Genomic DNA, 20,051 nt, shown 5'->3' with positions numbered 1-20,051 from the left:
GACGGTGATGACATGCTGTTTGATGGTTGGCAGGGAGTTGGAGCTGTGCGTTCTGTGATCCGGAGCCGCCAGCCGGACGCACAGCCAGGCCCTGGACACAGCCCCCGCAGGGAAGGGGCAGCTATTTTGGGGGCCCCAGACCCGAACCTTGACTGCCGTGGCCCAGGAAGTGGGTGCTGTGGGCCCGGCTCTGAACACCCAGAGAGCTGTCACATCGGGGTTTGACAGGTGGGCGTGTTGGGAACATGCTCAGTGGTTTTATGTGCAGGCCCGGGAGCGACCGTCTGCGGTGGGGCCTGCTTTACCGTAAGTGGCACAGGTGGTTGTGCTGCAGGCGCTGCCCTGGGGGATGCCACTCGGCCTTTTAAAGGGAGACACTAGTATCTCATTGGAAAGCGATGGATTGATTGATTGATTGGTCTGTAGAGTCCGTCCTGCTGCTGCCACGATGTCTGGCCAGGAGAGCGCTCGCAGCTCCGTGTGGTTCAGGCCTCAGCTCAGATCCATGCCGCTGGGCACGTGCTCTTTAAATCGCGCTGTCACGCAGTCAGAACCAGTGGGATGCAGGAGTACAGCTGTTTCACCAGCAACACTGAGGAACAGCAGACGGGGATCCCACTCCGCACAGTGCACCCGAGTGTCCACGCAGTGTGTCCATCCCAGCCCGGGGGTCCACGCAGTGTGTCCATCCCAGCCCGGGGGTCCACGCAGTGTGTCCATCCCAGCCCGGGGGTCCACGCAGTGGGTGCTGCTCTCTCCTTTGGGGCGTCTCTGCCGTGTCTCTCAGCTGGGGGTGCAGGCTCCCCACTTGCCGTGCCCCCGGGCGGTGCAGTCCCACCCCCAGGTCTGCCGGCAGCTCTGGCTCGGGGCCGGCTGCACCCAGCTTTCCGTCCTGCCTCTGGCGTGTGGACGGCGTTCAGGAACGTCACGATGAGTAACAGGTTCCTTTTTCCATGACCGCCTTCTTTCCGCTGATAACAGCGCGGCCCTCGGCCCCTCCAGCCGCCTCCTGTCAGGGACCAGACGGGCCTTCGCATGCCAGCCGGCGCCCGGTGCCAGGGAGCTGCCCGGCCGCTTCCGATGCCAGGGCTCACTTGCTCGCCTCTCATTGATGGGGCGTTTGTTGATGCCCTTCCGAGGCCCACCTTAAATAGGGTGACGAAGAACAGGCACTAGGGAGAGAAGGTCTGCGAGTCCTGGGTGAAGTCCAGGCTCCCCGTGATGTCTTTTCCACGCCAACCCCAGGTCTGAGTCCCAGGGAGCTGGGCTGGTCCCGGGACCGGGTCCGAGAGGCGAGCGTCTGGCCTGGGAGGGCGTGGCCCGTGGGGAGAGCGCAGCCCGGCGGCAGGTGGCCCCGGTGTTGGTGGGGAAGGCTGGGACCCCGGCCTCCCACGGGGGCCCCTGATGCAGCTGTTTCGTTCGTGCGTTGGGTGCTCATGGCCGCACTGAGCCACGGAGGCCGTTTTCTTCCGTGAGAGCCAGCTGGCGGCCCAGTGTCGGGGTTCAGGCTAGTTTCACGTCAAGGTCGGCTTTCTGTGAACTCGGGAGGCAGGCAAGCCTGGACGCAGGACGTGGAGCGTTTGGGGGCGGGAGGCTTCCCGCAGCCGTGAGATCCCACCCTCTGCGTTCCTCTGTGCCCACCTGTCCTGTGTGCGCCCCACTTTCCCCGTCCCCCAGGTCACAGGTTGAAGAAGGAAACCTGGGGTTGGTAGGTAGTAAACAGTCTGCGAAAATCTCGCTTTGTGCTTCCAGCAAGAGCTTGGTTTTTATGAATTGCAGGACGTGGGAGGTGCCATGCTGCCTGGCCGCCCGGGGCCTGACCCTGACCCTGACCGCCTTTCCAGGCCATTCCCTTGTGCTCCCCTCTGCTTACTCACAGCCGACCCCTTTCCATTTCTGGGTCACTGTTCCCTTTCTGCTTCCCCGGCTCATCTTTATGCGTTTTAACGCCTGTTTTCTGCCCTTCGGCCCTTCCCTCGATGACGATCGTCTGCGTCCTCGAAGGCGCGGCTCAGTTGCGCGGGGTGCACCGACGGCCGGCTTTGGCCTCTGCAGCCTCCAGCTCCATCGCCTCGGCCCGGTTGTACTGTCTCCGCGTTCTTCCCGGAACCTGAGCTCTGGAGGGTGTGAATCACGCCCCGAGCATCGCTGTTTCCTCGCGGCCCTTCTTGTCCGAACTGGCTCCCCGGGTGGCCGTGGCCGTGCCTGCAGCCCAGTGAGACGTGGCGGAAGGTCTGCGTTGGGGGGAAGTGTGCGTGGTCACTGGGGCCGGAGGAGGGGTTCTCAGGGTCCGTGAGGAGTGAGGCTGAGAGGAGGCCGTCTCCTCGGGAAGGGTTTCAGCGGGAGCGTCTGTCAGGTTTCCATGTCAGATAGGTGGCTATGGGGAGAGCACAGAGGAGGAACTGAGCGACCAGAGTCAGGAAGAGCAGCTGACAGTTCGAATCACGGGGGCCTGGGATAAGCAGAGAGAGGGTCGGGAGGTAGACTAACAGATGGGGACTTTGTGGAGGTGAGGCTGTGACCTGGGAACCCTCCGGGTGACTGGTGGCAGTGCCATGCCCTGGGAAAGGGGTGCAGAGGGGCTCTGAGGTGTGGACCTCGTGGAGGGAGTGGTGGGTGGTTCTGGAGCCCCTGGTTCATAAAGCCCCAGTGTCAGGAGGCAGGTGTGTGCAGGAGGCAAGTGTGTGCAGGAGGCAGGTGTGTGTGTGTGCAGGAGGCGGGTGTGTGTGCGCAGGAGGCAGGTGTGTGTGTGCAGGAGGCGGGTGTGTGCAGGAGGCAGGTGTGTGTGTGCAGGAGGCGGGTGTGTGCAGGAGGCAGGTGTGTGTGCAGGAGGCAGGTGTGTGTGCGCAGGAGGCGGGTGTGTGTGTGCAGGAGGCAGGTGTGTGTGTGCAGGAGGCAGGTGTGTGCAGGAGGCAGGTGTGTGTGTGCAGGAGGCGGGTGTGTGTGTGCAGGAGGCAGGTGTGTGAGTGCAGGAGGCAGGTGTGTGTGTGCAGGAGGCAGGCGTGCGCAGGAGGCAGGTGTGTGTGTGCAGGAGGCAGGCGTGCGCAGGAGGCAGGTGTGTATGTGCAGGAGGCAGGCGTGCGCAGGAGGCAGGTGTGTGTGTGCAGGAGGCAGGCGTGCGCAGGAGGCAGGTGTGTGTGTGCAGGAGGCGGGTGTGTGTGCAGGAGGCGGGTGCGTGCAGGAGGCGAGGACTGGCCGTTGAACGGAACTCGAGCACGAGAGTCAGCAGAATGCTCACTGATCGTGGAGCACAAGCTGCGCTTTGTGTGGCGAGGAAAGCAGGTGAAGTATCTCCTCTGAGACGGGCTCTTTCTAGCGGGCTCGCGGCTCGCTCGGCTCATCTCACGTCGGCGCTGGGTTAGGAGTGGCAGCTGCACGCAGCCCTTCACCAGGCGTCGGCAAAGCGAGTCGCTGGGGGGTCCTTCGCCCAGGGCAGCGGGGCTCTGTGCCTCTCGGTGTCACAGAATCCCGGGAGCGTGGCGCAGTGACTCGGGGCCCGCAGAGAACAGACAGGCCGTGGCCACCACACGGCACGCACGGCCAAAGGACCGCTCACGTGTGATGAGCGTGGAACGTGCTTGCAGGTTAAGGGTCAGGGAACACGCACCCCACGGGCGCCCTTTAGAAGCCCTGGAAGAGGTGCCGTGGCGAAGGCGGGGGCTGGGAGAGGGCCGCGGAGGCCGTTCCCTGTCAGCCAGCTGCCGCTCTGCCTGAGACTTAGGCCGGGAGGGGTCAGCTGTTCCTGAGCGAAGCGGGGTCAGGCTCCCGGCCGGAGGCGCACCCTGGGGAGGACGAAGGGTCCTGCACGCCGTCGGGTTTGAGGCTGCCCTGACCTCCGCAGGATGTGGGCAGCTCCGAGCTGCACCCACGTCCCAGGGTCTGGCCTGCGGCCTCCAGGGCGGGATGGGGTTGGTTTGTGCACACGCAGGCCTCTGCATTTCCTAGAATCATTCCACCCCGTTCCAGGAATCGCCCGTTTCCTGGAAGGGGTGCAGTCACGCAGGGTTTGGCATGTGTGTGCATGTGTGTGCATGTGTGTGCACATACCAATAGGCTGGACTTAATACTGATCTACGGACTTCCGAAACCCGAGCTCTCGGATCGTCTCCTTGTGCAAACGTGCCTCTTACGTCGCCTCATCTGTAATCTGGAGTGACGCCCCCTCCCCGCCGGGAGTGCTGAGGAGACCGGACAGACGTGAGATGTGTGTGGAGCCGGTCGCTGGCATTTTGCTGGAAGAGTTCATGGAAACATGGAACTTGGAAACCCTGGAAGTCATGGGCACTGGGAAACCTGCAGCCCCCACCCCCACCCCGCTTTCCATTCGGGCCTGTAGTTTAACATTGAGCGTGCAGTTTGCAGTTTTAACTGATACTTAAGGGCCTTGGGACGCTGCTCACATGCCGTTCACTGAAGTGATGGGTCCGGATGCCCCTGCAGCTCCCGGGGGACCGTGGTGGGAGCGGACTGAGGGGCGCTCTCGTTTGCCCTTCGCTGGAGGAGGGCAGGCTGCCCTCGCTCGCCAGGCGGGAGGGGGACGGCGCCCAGAAGGAGTGACGGGGTCGGGGCCAGGATTCATTTGTCTTGTTATTTAACACTCTGCCCCCCTTTGGCATACCCCCCGCCCCCGATAATTCGGACCCTGAAATACCTTCTGATCATCATCATCCTTTAGGAAGACGTCACGTGGCGTGTGGCTCTGCTTATTGAACTGAAGCCACGGCGAGAGCCCAGATGGAGTCGTTCCCGTAAGGGACGTTATTTTTTTCTTTGAAGAGCACACCTCCAGGTTTCTTAACCAAGGTGACGTCCACGGAGTCACTGACTAAAAATAAAAGTGTGAATAAGTAATGGGCTTGCCACTCAGGGTTTCCGTGGGGGCGTGCAGAGGGGAGAGGTGGTGCGAAAGGCCTGGGGAACGGGGCCCCCACCGCCACCGGGCGATGCGTTTCTCGGGGGGAGGGAGAGGCCTGTGGGCCCGGTGACGGGAGGCGTGTGAGGACACGGAGCGTGTCCCTGTGCCGCCCAGTCCCCCGTTAACTTCAAACGCGGTGGCCCCGTGCTGCGCGGGTGAGATGAATAAGATGGACGGGAATCGGCATCGCAGCATCTCTAACGCGTTCGGGACACAGCACCCCAAGCGTCAGCTGTGCTTCTGTGCGGTCAGGGCAGACGGGGGTCGCTCCGAGCAGACCCAGCCCGGTGCTCCTGGGTGTGGGTCCCCGGTAACCGGTCCTGGGCCGCTTGCAGGGGGCGCTCCTTCCCGGCTGTCCAGGGGTCCGGGAGGGCTTGGTCCTGGTTAGCGCCGGGCTCGCGCCGGGTCGTCACTATGGCAACGGCGCGGCCACCTCCCAGCCGGAGCTGCTCTGGGCGCCCGCATGCCAGCGAACCCTGAATTTGGGCAGCGGGCTTCCCCGCGGACTCATTTCCGAGGAAGCGGGAGCGAGTGGACTTGTGGGCCTGGAGGACGTCGGGGACTGCAGTCGGTCCTGCGTTTGCTGGGTGAGGGCCCGGGGCGCGGCGCTGTCGGTCGTTAGGAGAATTCTGGGTAAAGCGGGTTAAGACTTGTGTCCTCTGCTCGTGTTCCACTGCTTCCCCCTAAATCAGGGGTCGGCAAACTCATCAGTCAACAGCCAAATGTCAACAGGACGACGATTGAAATTTCTTTTTTTTTATTGATTTTTTACAGAGAGGAAGGGAGAGGGATAGAGAGCTAGAAACATCGATGAGAGAGAAACATCGACCAGCCGCCTAATCGAACCTGGGACCCTTCAGTCCGCAGGCCAACGCTCTATCCGCTGAGCCAAACCCGTTTCGGCTGAAATTTTTGAGAGCCACATTTTTTAAACGTAAACTATATAGGTAGGTACATTGTTATGAACTTAATTAGGGTCCTCCTAAGCTGGCCTTTGCTAAACACTCAAGGGGCCAGAGAGCCGCATGTGGCTCTCGAGCCGCAGTTTGCCCACCACTGCCCTAAATGATTTGTCCGTGAGAATCTCCTCCGGGACCTTGATGAGATTACCCACGAAGCAAACCAAGTTCTGATCCAGACGCTCCGCTTTCCTACAGAAGAAACGGCTGCTGGGAAAGTGCACGTAGAGGGTGGACTAGCCCACGTTTTAACGCTCGGCCGCACAAAGCAAACCGGCCCGCCCCTGTACAGTGGCCCGAGGGGGTCAGTGCTTGAACCGAAGCCGAGGCCTCGTCAAACCTCCTTAAACGATGAAAAGCCGTTCTTAGGACATTGGGTTTTGTTCTAATACAAAAAAAAAAAAACCCGGTAAAGTGTAATTTTGAAATGCCTTTATGTGCTTGACATTCGCAAACTAAGTGTGGGTAGGCGTTGCTCAGGCTTTCCTGTTTGATGGGAATGAGAGAGCCAAGGAACGAGCAGCTCGGCAGCGGGAAAGGCTAGCCGAGCGGCAGACACGCCTCTGAGCAGCTGGCTGCCATGAACGCGGTTGACGGACGCTAAATCCCAGGGCGTTAGAGCCGGGCGTGGCCTGCGGTCAGCTGTCAGCAGGAGGGGCTCTCGGATGTTTCTCTCGTTGAAGGTTAATCATATATTAAATACGTAGTCTCTTTAGCCCCTGCTGCTCAGTGGACGGGGTGTGTGTGTGGAGAGAGAGAGAGAGGTTGGCTTGAGAGTGTGCCTGCTCTCATTACTGCCCAAGGTTATGGTCATGAATTAAGCCTTGAGGTTAGCGTTCCGGTTGGTGTTCTTGCTGCCCGGCCCCCGGTGACTTTATTTTTTTTTACTTTTATTTTTTTTTAATTACTTTATTGATTAAGGTATCACATATTTGTCATCAACCCCCTCCGCCGGTGACTTTAAAGCTCCCTGAGGTGAAGCCCAGCTGATAATCAGGTCCCTCCCGGTGCCCGTGAGGCAGAGCGGAGGCCTTGCTGATGGGCCGGGCGGTCGGACTCTGCAGCCTCTGTCCTCAGGGCCGGGTCGGTCTGTGGTGCACTGCAGCCCAGGAAAAGGCCTGGGGCCCCGCGCGTGGTGCGGGCTGCGGGGGGCACAGGAGGGCACGCCCGGGCCAGGGGGTCTGTGCCGGCCCAGGGAAGCACCGGGCCGGGGAACTGGGCTGTCTCACGCTCAGAAATGGGCCGGTCTGGCAGAAAGAGGCGGCCATGAGGCTGTGAGTCACTCCTGTCCTGCCCCGTGGTCTGTGAATGCGGCTCCGGCCTGAGCAGCCGCTGCAGCGCGGGGACCGGCCTGAGACTAGAGCCGCTCGTGGCCGGCTGTGGCCGCTCCTGGCCGGCTGTGGCCGCTCCTGGCCGGCTGTGGCCGCTCCTGGCTGGCTGTGGCCGCTCCTGGCCGGCTGTGGCCGCTCCTGGCCGGCTGTGGCCGCTCCTGGCCGGCTGTGGCCGCTCCTGGCCGGCTGTGGCCGCTCCTGGCCGTGGCTCCGGACACTCCCCACGCCGGTGAGCGCTCCAATGCCAGGCCCTTCGCTGTTCCTCCCCGCCTCCCGGGCTGCCCTCTTCCAGGAAGGAATCCGTGCATTTCTGTGGCGTGAATTCCAGGCCCGGGAATTTGGACTTGATCCTGACCAGAGCCCTGAAGGTCACCTTCAGGGTCAGTTCCCAGCGGAGCACTGACCGGTCAGGTGGGTTGGAGACATAAACTGTGGCTCAGAGCCCCGGAATCGGGGAGCCCTTTGTTGGGCAAAGGCTGGAATAGACGGGGTCCGGGGAGCGCTGAGCTGGCGGTTCCTGTGCGGACCGGCCACTGCAGCCATTCACGCCGGGCCCGCCGCTGACGCCGTTTGGCTGGACCTGCGGTCAGAGGTGCGCGGCCAGGCCGTCTCCGAACCAGAAGTAACTCCGCGGCCTCAGCCCCGGGCCCACGTTCGCTCCGGCCCGGGGCGTCCGTCCTCATCGCAGCCAGGCTGGCTGCTGGGGGTGTCAGGAGGAGGGAGACGTGCGGCTGTGTGCGCAGGGAGGGTGGACAGGGCCGCTGGGCATCCCTGCCCGGGACCCCTGTCAGTCACAGACCAGCTCGCCCACCCACACCGTGTGGGCGCTCACTGCGGGGAGGGGTGATTTTGGGGCTGTGTGCGCAGCCAGCAGGCGCTCGGGGCTTCCAGGTCTTCCCCCGTTCCCACTGAGGCTCAGCGGGGCTGCTGAACCCCCGGGCCAGGAGGGCTCGGCCAGGCCGGGAGACGGGAAGAGAAGCAAGCACTCTGGGCCCTGCGGGCGGCCGGTCGGTACGGTCCCCTCACCGGAAGGCTGCCATCTCGGGGAGATGCCCAGTCAGGGCACAGGCCTGGTCGCAGGTTCCATCCCTGGTAGGGGGCTGGCAGGAGGCAGCCGGTCGGTCTCTCCCCCCTCCTCTCCCTTATGATGGGCTTCGTTTTCCAGTGACAGCGTGGCATTCACCTTCTTCCCGCGAGCAGTGCGCTCTTTATTTTAGACCCGCTCTTGTTCACTGCGTGGTCAGGGCAGGTGATGTCTGCCTTCCTACAGACGGGAGGGTTCATTACCTTTCTCAGTTTCCCGTGATAGTCACTGGGAATGCCAGCTCTCCCTTCCCCCTCCTCCCGCGATTACAAGTCCAGGAGCAGAAGTGACATGCAGTCTTTTGGGGTAACCTCGGCCGAGCAGTGAGAGTGAGAGAGAGTGAGGAGCTGTGAGAGGCCTCAGGGGAGGGGTGGGGGTCCGGGATGATCCGAGCTACTTCCATCCTATTTCTTGTTGGGCCACGTAAGGACCTGCTTTCCACGCGTCCTTCACGGGTGGAATCGAGTTCTTCCGCAGCCCCGTTCCTTGCCATCTACTCAGGGGAGGCCAGGACTCGTGTCCATGTTTACGGGGCTTTGTCTGTCATTGCCCAAACTGCAGCCTTGGCGGTGAACTTCAGGTGGAGGGTGGGCGACAGGCAGGGGCGTCCACACAGCTTAGTTCATCCGTGTCTCCTGTGAGCTTCAGGCTTTGCTGTTCGGCAGGAACAGCCTCGTGTTTGTGACCAGGTGCTTCCTGCTTAGAGGCCCCGGTGTCTCTCTAACTTGATCTTGTGGCTCGGAGGGCTGCCAAGTTCTCGCTGTAAGATCACCGTCTCCCTTCGGAATTGGTTAAGAATGTGTGTGGGGGGGAGATGCTTTGGGACGCCGTAAATAACTTTCCCCGCTAGTTTACCCTCCACGGTGATTCTTGCCTGAATCAGTCATTTCCTTGAAGACTGGCAAATAGTGATTTTTAAACCCACCCTCCTTTCTTTATAAGGTGACATTATCTTGTAAGAACAGCCCCCCGCGTCCGCTGTGTACTGGTGCGTATCTGTCTGCCTCCGGGTGTTGTGGGAGTCGGTGGGTTTCGGTGTTCCTCTAGATTGTCCGAGGTGGCAGCACAGCGTGCCGGCTGCCCTGGCCTTTCAGCAGGCCCTGGACACACCCTTGGGTGTCGGGGGTTCCGGCTCGGTGCCCTCCCAGCCCAGGCCCGCTCGGCAGTCACTTCCCACGGAGCCCGGCTCCTGGGGGGGGGGGGGTGTGGGGGGGAGAAAGGCACTTGGAACCGAGCTGGGCGCTCGATGAGCTTCCTGGTCTTCACTGGCAGCGCCGCCTCCCAACATCAGTCACCACTTCGCGGAGCCGATGGTTATCTCAGCCGCGGGCCTGACTCATAGCGACTCGGAAACGTGTGAATGAACTATTGATGCCGGCCTCTGCGCAGCGGCCTTTGTCTTGTTTGATGACGGGAACGCTGGGTGACTCAGTGCGGAACAGAGACCCGGTGAGGTCAGAAGGAGTCCTGCCGAGGGGGGAGCTTGGGCCAAGAAAAGCACTTAGCTCTGGATTTGAGGGTGTAGACGCTGCCAAGTCCCATCGCCCTGAAATCGCCGCGGCGCCCTCTTCAGTGTCGAGGTGTCGGACGCACACGGAGGCAAAAGCTGGGACTTCCTTTTGGGCGAGAACGGCGGTGCCGGGTTACCGCGGCCCATGCTCTGCCCTGTCATTCGTCAGCTGTGGCTGTTCTGATCAGTGAAATGGGACTTGTTAGCACTTCCTCACGGACTCTGTAGATGCTACTTATAGCTCGAGATCCTGATGGAAGGGCAACTCCATTTAAAGAAAAGGAAACGGCTCCATAACATGGAGCTAAGCGAGTGTGCGTCGCTCTTCAGGGTTCTAAAACATCCAGAGAAGGAAAACTTGGCAAACGGTTCACCCCAAATCTCTCTGCAGACCGGTCTGTGCGTGGGGTCATGTTTAAGGTCGCACATCGTGCCGAGAATCGGCTACAGAGAAACCGGACAGCGGAATGGAATCCTCACTGTGTGCGGGAGAGCAGGCAGCGCTTCGAAACGAATAGAACGTATCCATGCCCCTTGTTAGCCAAGTCCCGTTTACTCTAAGCTCAGAAGTCGAATTTAAAAGATTGTAAGCTTTATGCCTTTATCACTAATTTTTGTTGTGAGGGGACGGCGACGCTCGGTGTGGGGTGACAGAACTTGTGCTGGGCAACTGGCAGGTGTGAGAGAGTGGCTTCTTAATGGGTTCCATTTAAAAATATATATATATTTTTATTGATTTCAGAGAGGAAGGGGGAGGGAGAGAGAGATAGAAACACCAATGATGAGAGAGAATCACGGATCAGCTGCCTCCTGCACGCCCCCCACCTGGGGATGGAGCCTGCACCCCGGGCCTGTGCCCTGACCGGGAATCGAACCCTGACCTCCTGGTTCACAGGTGGACGCTCCAGCCCTGAGCCCGCGGCCGGGCCTCCTGGCCCCTCGGACGCGTTGGGCCGCCCGGTGGTTGGTGATGAGCGTGGTGCGTGGCGACGCCCCTGACATCTCGTCTTTGCCTTGCAGAGCCCTGACGGTCCTCTTCCTGCGGACGATGGAGGAGCAGTCCCAAGGCCCGCAGGGGCCCCCTGCCCCCCAGTTCCAGCCTCAGGTAAGGCGGCTCCCGGCGCTCACCCCTCTGCACTTCAGATGGCGCTGGCAGCTCCTTGGGGACGGAGGCCGCCCGTCGCTAACGGGAACGGCCGGTGTGGTCACACTGTGTATATTTTCATGTCGAGTACGTAGTTCTCATGAACAGACGTGGACAAAGGTCGGGGCGTTGGTTTTTAACGGTCTCCCAGCCTCGGCGGCGTGGGTCCCGGTGCGCCTCCATCCTCTCGGGCTCCTGAGACCTGCCCGGCCTTCAGAGCGCATCAAACCCGCTCTGCCCCGGGGAGAGCCCCCACTTTCCACGGTCACCTCTCTTCTCGGAAGCTGACGGCACATTCTCCGTGTCCCTCCTGGGTTTCTGCGCCTGCGTGTCGTGTCCTGTGGGCGTGTTCCTGATCTCTTCCGCGGAGGCCCGACCTCGCGTGGACAGGGGCCGCGTGGACAGGGGCTGCGTGGACAGGGGCCGCGTGGACGGGCTGCGTGGACAGGGGCTGCATGGACAGGGGCTCCCAACCTACAATACCAACTCACAACCTACAATACCAACTCACAACCTACAATACCAAACCCCAATCTATAATACCAACCCCCATCTACAATACCAACCCCCATCTACAATACCAACCCCCGTCTACAATACCAACCCCCATCTACAATACCAACCCCCGTCTACAATACCAACCCCCATCTACAATACCAACCCCCATCTACAATACCAACCCCCGTCTACAATACCAACCCCCAATCTACAATACCATCCCCCATCTACAATACCAACCCCCGTCTACAATACCAACCCCCACCTACAATACCAACCCCCATCTACAATACCAACCCCCATCTACAATACCAACCCCCATCTACAATACCAACCCCCGTCTACAATACCAACCCCCGTCTACAATACCAACCCCCGTCTACAATACCAACCCCCGTCTACAATACCAACCCCCGTCTACAATACCAACCCCCGTCTACAATACCAACCCCCGTCTACAATACCAACCCCCGTCTACAATACCAACCCCCAATGTACAATACCAACCCCCATCTACAATACCAACCCCCGTCTACAATACCAACCCCCATCTACAATACCAACCCCCGTCTACAATACCAACCCCCGTCTACAATACCAACCCCCGTCTACAATACCAACCCCCGTCTACAATACCAACCCCCGTCTACAATACCAACCCCCGTCTACAATACCAACCCCCGTCTACAATACCAACCCCCGTCTACAATACCAACCCCCGTCTACAATACCAACCCCCGTCTACAATACCAACCCCCAATGTACAATACCAACCCCCGTCTACAATACCAACCCCCGTCTACAATACCAACCCCCGTCTACAATACCAACCCCCGTCTACAATACCAACCCCCGTCTACAATACCAACCCCCATCTACAATACCAACCCCAATCTACAATACCAACCCCAATCTACCATACCAACCCCAACCTACCATACCAACCCCCGTCTACAATACCAACCCCCGTCTACAATACCAACCCCCAGTCTACAATACCAACCCCAGTCTACAATACCAACCCCAATCTACAATACCAACCCCAATCTACCATACCAACCCCAATCTACCATACCAACTCCAGTCTACAATACCAACCCCAATCTACCATACCAACCCCAATCTACCATACCAACCCCCATCTACCATACCAACCCCCATCTACAATACCAACCCCAATCTACAATACCAACCCCCATCTACAATACCAACCCCCATCTACAATACCAACTCCCAATCTACAATACCAACCCCAATCTACAATACCAACCCCAACCTACAATACCAACCCCAGTCTACAATACCAACCCCAGTCTACAATACCAACCCCAATCTACCATACCAACCCCCGTCTACAATACCAACCCCAGTCTACAATACCAACCCCCGTCTACAATACCAACCCCAGTCTACAATACCAACCCCAGTCTACAATACCAACTCCCAATCTACAATACCAACTCCCAATCTACAATACCAACCCCAATCTACAATACCAACCCCAATCTACCATACCAACCCCAGTCTACCATACCAACCCCAGTCTACCATACCAACCCCAGTCTACAATACCAACCCCAGTCTACAATACCAACCCCCATCTACAATACCAACCCCCATCTACAATACCAACCCCAACCTGAAATCATCAATACCCAACTGAAATCCACTCACCCTCCTGCAGAGTTCTAAGTCTGCAGAGTAATGGTGGATGCTCTGTATGTGACCGTTGTCCCTTTCCTGTTTTCGCACATGTATGTGTGTGTGGAACCCCTACCCCCCCCCCCGTCTCTGTCTCTGTGCGTCTCTGAGAGGCTCTGTCTCGCCAGGTGTAATGTTACCGGGTTTCCAAGCCCGTGGTGCTCGTGGGAGCCCCGAGTCCTGTCATGAAGGAACAGGCATGTCCGCGGGGCCGGGCGGTCAGAGTTACTGGTTCCGTGAGGGCCGGAGGGGAAGGAGGCCTCGCTGCGGGTGGGGGCGCTGGTGATGACGAAGGGACACGGCCACCAGCGGCCTCTGAGTGTAACTAGGTGATTGCTGGGTTCGGGCCCTCATTTTTCTTAGGCGGCAGATAGCCTCTGTTTGATAGAAGCCAGTTGTGATGATCAATGGCGCGTGTCCCCACGGGTGTACCTCGCCAACACGTATGTGGGAACAGGTTACTTTTGGAATATTCCAGGAGATTTCAGGGAGATGATTTTTCCAACGGGAAGGAGCACCATTAGAGAGACTTGGTTGGCACCCGTGGCGGCGTGTGCACGTGTGCGGCTGTGCTCTCTTGGCTCACAGTGCGGTCTGTGGAAAACACGGCAGAGCTGTGTCATGTTGTCACGGTACATCCTGACTGGTGTCGCTTGGAGGTGAGTAACGTCTCCTTCAAGGTCACAGATGAGTTTTATGACGTAAGAGGGAAAGGCGTTTGTTGTAAATTCTGTTACAACGCGGCCACGTTAACATTACCACACAGGAAGCGGTTTGTCAGTCTGCGTAAGTGGCGGTAAGAAAATCAGGCAGAGACGCCGGCAGCAGCCATGAAGCCCCATTAGCGATGCTAAGCATAGCGAGTGCGGGCTGTGTCTTCGATCACTGATAACAGTCCCCCCGGGAGGCCCGGGGACACGATGCTCTCCCCGGGGAGCCCGATTTCCCCCGAGAGCCATCATCGCCGCGTTGCCCCGCATTACCCATTGCTCAGCGCGCGTCTTCGCTTCCAGTTGTGAGCAAATTAATTAACGGAGTCCTGGCGACCGGCGTTGTTCTGGGAGGCGGCGGGGGGCGGCGAGCGGACCGCCAGGTGCCCGTCGATCCCACCCGTGAGCAGATGCGCTCCGAGGACGCGGACACGCGGCTTCCTCCGCTCGGGGCTGGTTTCTCCTCGTCTGGCGCACTTGGACCGGTTGTCTCGTGTCTGAGATCTCAGGATGCTTTTCTGACATAACCGGCTCGTACAGAGATGCCCATCTCCTGAGATTAGACACGATAATTTACCCCAAAGCGGGACAGAAATGCTCCCAATCAGTTCCAGTTACGCCCCTGAGGTGGGGACTTGGGGTCTCAGGCCCCAAGAAATGAAATCACATGGAAAACAGCTTATCGGCCGCGTGACCCCTGCGCGCTGGTTAGGTTTGGGGACTTCCTCCGAAGAGGAGCGCGTGGAGAGGCGCCGTGGGGCGCGGTCTCCGTGCGGTGAGTGAGGAGAGCTGTGTGCGGACCAGCCTGTCTCAGGAGCAAGCGTGTCCTCCCGGGTGCCTGGGACCTCAGCTCCTCGGCCTGCTCCGGCCAGGCGCCCACTCCCGTCCACGGGGCTCTCTGTGGGATGCTCGCCCTCCCCCAGGAGCCTGAGAGGCCTTTGGGGAATGACCATGGTTCGGTGCCTGCATCGCCCCAGCCGCCCACCAGGGGGCCGTCTGCGTCCCCGAGTCGGGAGCGGGTCCGCAGGGAAGTGGGGTCTCCCCGCTGGAGGCAGAGCCCAGGTCCGGGTCCTTGGGCCTCCTGGTCCGGGCTGTGGGCACGGGGAGGCGGAGGGACAGGTGAGGCACCGCCTTCGGGGCCCCGGAGAAGGCCCGAGGGAAGGCTGAGGTGGCAGCCAGGGGACCTGGAGGAGACGGGCACCGCACGAGGGCGGGAGGGGGGTCCCGCGGCGCCGTGGGGAGGGCACAGCCGTCGGGTGCTGAGCCGGCGCCGTGCCTGGCTCCGTCCTGGGCGCTTGCCTTCCCACCCACTCACTCAGCCCGGGAGGCCTCCCGCTCACAGAAGTGGGGAGCAGCTCAGAGGGTCCTGGGCCCAGAACTGGGCTCCGGCCCCCATTCCAGAGCCGGGCCTGGTCTCGGCGGCGGGGACTCCATGGGGCTGTTTTATTCCCGGGATAACTTCAGGGCTAAACAAACAACGGAGGAACGGGACACCATTCAAAGGAGAGACCACGCTTTGCTAAAAATAACTCCCTTGCGTGGCCTCCCGGCGGCACCGGCTCTTCCTTTGAGGACGGACAGCGCTGCCTGCAGTGGGCAAGCCGCCCAGACGTGGGCGCCGGGGACGGCCTGGGGTTCACGGCCGGATGCGGGGTCACCGGGAGGAGCCTTCTAACGAGCCGTGTTACCAGAGGCAGGGCGATGGGCTGGAGACGCGGGTCCCTGTGTCCGCCCCGTCCGCGCGGTGAGGACGGCGAGGAGACGGCTGTCACTTAGCCCCCGCCCTGGGAAGGGGGCGTGGGGGGGCGCCGCCAGGGGGCCGTGCGGTTCTCACGCGGCCTGCTCAGCAGATGACGTGTAATGAAGTGTCTAAGGCTCCGGCCGCTCAGCCTAATCCTGGGTGGCAGCCGTCCCTCAGCTGCCAGGCGCGCCGCCCTCCGGCCTCGCTGCACGCCGGCCGCCCGCCCGTGCGGGAGGCGCCGGCTTAATAAGCCCAGACAGTGTGCGATCTGACATGCAAATGTAGGTCATTGCATATGTAAATGCGTGATTACAGGCCTGCATGCCAGAGCACATTAGTGAGCCCGGCCCAGCGGGCGGCTGTCACAGGCCTCGGCCGCTCACGCTAACGCCTGCCAGTCACCCGCCGGCGGGGGTGCTGACGGCGACGCTGCACCTGCTGACGGCCAGGTCGCCCCGCAGGCCGCGGGCCCGTCCCCGGGGAGGAGGCAGGAGCCTGGTTCTCGATGCTGCAGACGCGTTGGAAGTCCCCGCGTTCCTTAGAAAGCACAGGCATTAACAAAGCCCCCGCTCTGAAACAACGCTTCTGTTTAAAGTCAGGAAGCTGGAAAAGCTGCCGACGGCCACGGAGCCGTCCGAGAAGCGGCACCTTGTGAGTTGGCTCATGACACGGGCGCCACGCTGTCCCGGGGACGTGGTGCGGGATCTCAGCCTCCTCGTCACGGTGTGCGTGCTAAGTCTCGTTTCTTTTTTCTTTTTCTTTTTTTAATATTTTATTGATTTTTACAGAGAGGAAGGGAGAGGGATAGAGAGTTAGAAACATCGATGACAGAGAAACATCGATCAGCTGCCTCCTGCACGCCCCCTACATGCCGTTGACTGGAATCGAACCCGGGACCCTTGAGTCCACAGGCAGATGCTCTATCCACTGAGCCAAACCAGTTAGGGCTCATTCTCCTTTCTAACATGCGTGTCTGCGCCCGGGTCTGTTTGCTCATCGGGACCGGAGATGGAAACTGGATTCTCTCGGAGGGTCGCAGGGCCGGCCACAGTGCGGGCCTTGCTCAGTGGAGGGAGGCGCGCAGGGACCGTGCGTGGGAGGGCTTGTGACGCCGACCTGGCGGGACACCGGGACGACGTAGGTGCGGGTCTGTGCGGCTCCCTCCTGGCCCGGGATGAGCGGTGTCTCAGCGCACAGGCGCACCGCCGGTGTGACAGCAGCCGGTGGCGGATGCGCCAAGGGCTGAAAACCTCTGATCTTTCGCTTCCAGAAGGCCTTGCGGCCGGATATGGGCTACAACACTCTGGCCAACTTCCGGATCGAGAAGAAGATCGGCCGCGGGCAGTTCAGCGAGGTGTACCGGGCGGCCTGCCTGCTGGACGGCGTCCCGGTGGCTCTGAAGAAGGTGCAGGTAGGCGGCTCCGTCCGGGGCGGGCGGGGCTCGGGCCTCGCTGCCTGTCACTCACACGGAGGCCTCCCTGCGTTACCAGCGGACGGGCTGTGGGCTCGAGGCCGCAGGGCAGTGTCTCCCTGAGGTTTGTCCTCACGGCCCTGCCGTCCTGTTCTTCCCTTGGCTGCGTGTCCCTTCCTTCCGTCCCGTTCTGAAGTCCTGGCGTTGACACCTCCCTGGGGCGACAGGGTGGGCGTCAGACACACGGAGAAAAGGGAAGTCACTCTCCCACGCACGACGGCACCTCGTCCCTTTCCGTGACCTGAACGAAGTGGGAGGGGCCCCGGCCATCCGTGTGTCTCTCCTAAGCCATTGACTAGGATAGGAGCCGACGCTCTTTTCCAAGTCTTAGTAATGTGTGTGTTTAGTGCTGGCGGCCTGTGGAGGGGACACAGAGGCTCCAGGGCTGACGTCAAGTAACATCCCTACCGATTCCGCAGCCCCACAGGGTGATGGGAAAGGCACATGCTCAGTGTGTGTGCAGTTATGCATAGAAAAGTCCTAAGGAATGGGCGTGGCAGGCAGCTCGAACAGGTGGCTAATTTACCTAATTCCGGACTCTGCTTTTAGATATTTGACTTAATGGACGCCAAAGCCCGTGCTGACTGCATCAAAGAAATAGACCTGCTCAAGGTGGGTGAGCGGCCGCCAGCTGCCGCCTGTGGGGGGCACAGCTGCCTATGCTGAGGAGCAGCTTCCTGCACCGTCACACTCACAGCTGTATATGCAGATGAGCGACTTACTACAACGTTACACTCACAGCTGCATATGCAGATGAGCGACTTACTACAACGTTACACTCACAGCTGCATATGCAGATGAGCGACTTACTACAGCATTACACTCACAGCTGCATATGCAGATGAGCGACTTACTACAACATTACACTCACAGCTGCATATGCAGATGAGCGACTTACTACAACATTACACTCACAGCTGTATATGCAGATGAGCGACTTACTACAACATTACACTCACAGCTGTATATGCAGATGAGCCACTTACTACAACATTACACTCACAGCTGTATATGCAGATGAGCGACTTACTACATTACACTCACAGCTGCATATGCAGATGAGCGACTTACTGCAACATTACACTCACAGCTGCATATGCAGATGAGCGACTTACTACAACATTACACTCACAGCTGCATATGCAGATGAGCGACTTACTGCACCGTTACACTCACAGCTGTATATGCAGATGAGCGACTTACTACAACATTACACTCACAGCTGCATATGCAGATGAGCGACTTACTGCACCGTTACACTCACAGCTGTATATGCAGATGAGCGACTTACTACAACATTACACTCACAGCTGCATATGCAGATGAGCGACTTACTGCACCGTTACACTCACAGCTGTATATGCAGATGAGCGACTTACTACAACATTACACTCACAGCTGTATATGCAGATGAGCGACTTACTGCAACATTACACTCACAGCTGTATATGCAGATGAGCGACTTACTACAACATTACACTCACAGCTGCATATGCAGATGAGCGACTTACTGCACCGTTACACTCACAGCTGTATATGCAGATGAGCGACTTACTACAACATTACACTCACAGCTGTATATGCAGATGAGCGACTTACTACAACATTACACTCACAGCTGCATATGCAGATGAGCGACTTACTACAACATTACACTCACAGCTGCATATGCAGATGAGCGACTTACTACAACATTACACTCACAGCTGTATATGCAGATGAGCGACTTACTACAACATTACACTCACAGCTGTATATGCAGATGAGCGACTTACTACAACATTACACTCACAGCTGTATATGCAGATGAGCGACTTACTACAACTTTACACTCACAGCTGTATATGCAGATGAGCCACTTACTACAACATTACACTCACAGCTGTATATGCAGATGAGCGACTTACTACATTACACTCACAGCTGCATATGCAGATGAGCGACTTACTGCAACATTACACTCACAGCTGCATATGCAGATGAGCGACTTACTACAACATTACACTCACAGCTGCATATGCAGATGAGCGACTTACTGCAACATTACACTCACAGCTGTATATGCAGATGAGCGACTTACTACATTACACTCACAGCTGTATATGCAGATGAGCGACTTACTACAACATTACACTCACAGCTGCATATGCAGATGAGCGACTTACTACAACATTACACTCACAGCTGCATATGCAGATGAGCGACTTACTACAACATTACACTCACAGCTGCATATGCAGATGAGCGACTTACTGCAACGTTACACTCACAGCTGTATATGCAGATGAGCGACTTACTGCATTGTTACACTCACAGCTGCATATGCAGATGAGCGACTTACTGCAACATTACACTCACAGCTGTATATGCAGATGAGCGACTTACTGCATTGTTACACTCACAGCTGCATATGCAGATGAGCGACTGACTGCAACATCACACTCACAAGTAAAAGGATTGTTAGGGCACCTCAGGCCACTGTAATTTCGAAGAACTCTCTGCGTTCGAATCTCAGTGTGTTGAAGAGTCTAGTTACCTTTGGGAATCCTTGTGAAATAATTTAACTGGAACGTTGGGTAGGACTAGCTTCCCCCTCATTTCCAACTAGGAAATAGAGAAAGGCAGTATTTAAGTGCAATATAACAGATGACAGTTGTTAACATTTTTGTTTGTTTGTTTGTTCTGTCTTTTAACCACTGGACGTAGCTACGCTAGGGTCAGCCCGAACTTCAAAGTAGGAGTAAAAAGAAGAAGGTGATTACCATTGAGCGCCCTGACATGGCAGATCTCAGTTTGAAGGAAATAATTTTTAGCAGCTGATGAGTCCATCATGTCATTCCTTTGTAGGCATGGATAGATTATTGGACAGAATATACTTTTTAAAACTTTCAGTGCCTAGTATACTCTATTATTCCTAATAAAGAATATTAAAATAAAATTAACGTATACCCAGTTTTACTTTGAATTATTACACTACCTTTAAAATT

General features: G+C 58.4%; 1 protein-coding gene across 4 annotated transcripts in view; it reads left to right on the top strand.

Moving 5' to 3' along the window:
• Nucleotides 1-20,051, top strand: part of NEK7 (NIMA related kinase 7) — a 42,375-nt gene that overhangs the window by 4,468 nt on the left and 17,856 nt on the right. For 2 of the 4 annotated variants that reach the window (XM_054713068.1, XM_054713071.1), the window contains exons 2-4: nt 10,820-10,904; nt 16,864-17,004; nt 17,614-17,676. In XM_054713068.1, coding sequence (XP_054569043.1) covers nt 10,848-10,904; nt 16,864-17,004; nt 17,614-17,676 — 261 coding nt within the window. In that variant the 5' untranslated portion in view covers nt 10,820-10,847. The remainder of the gene's footprint in view (nt 1-10,819; nt 10,905-16,863; nt 17,005-17,613; nt 17,677-20,051) is intronic. The other 2 variants (XM_054713069.1, XM_054713070.1) reach the window with 2 other exon arrangements.

Source organism: Eptesicus fuscus, chromosome 24 (assembly GCF_027574615.1).
Source record: "Eptesicus fuscus isolate TK198812 chromosome 24, DD_ASM_mEF_20220401, whole genome shotgun sequence".
Classification (NCBI taxonomy): Eukaryota; Metazoa; Chordata; class Mammalia; order Chiroptera; family Vespertilionidae; genus Eptesicus; species Eptesicus fuscus.
Note: the sequence above shows the minus strand (reverse complement) of the source record. Positions and strands in the feature narration are given on the sequence as shown.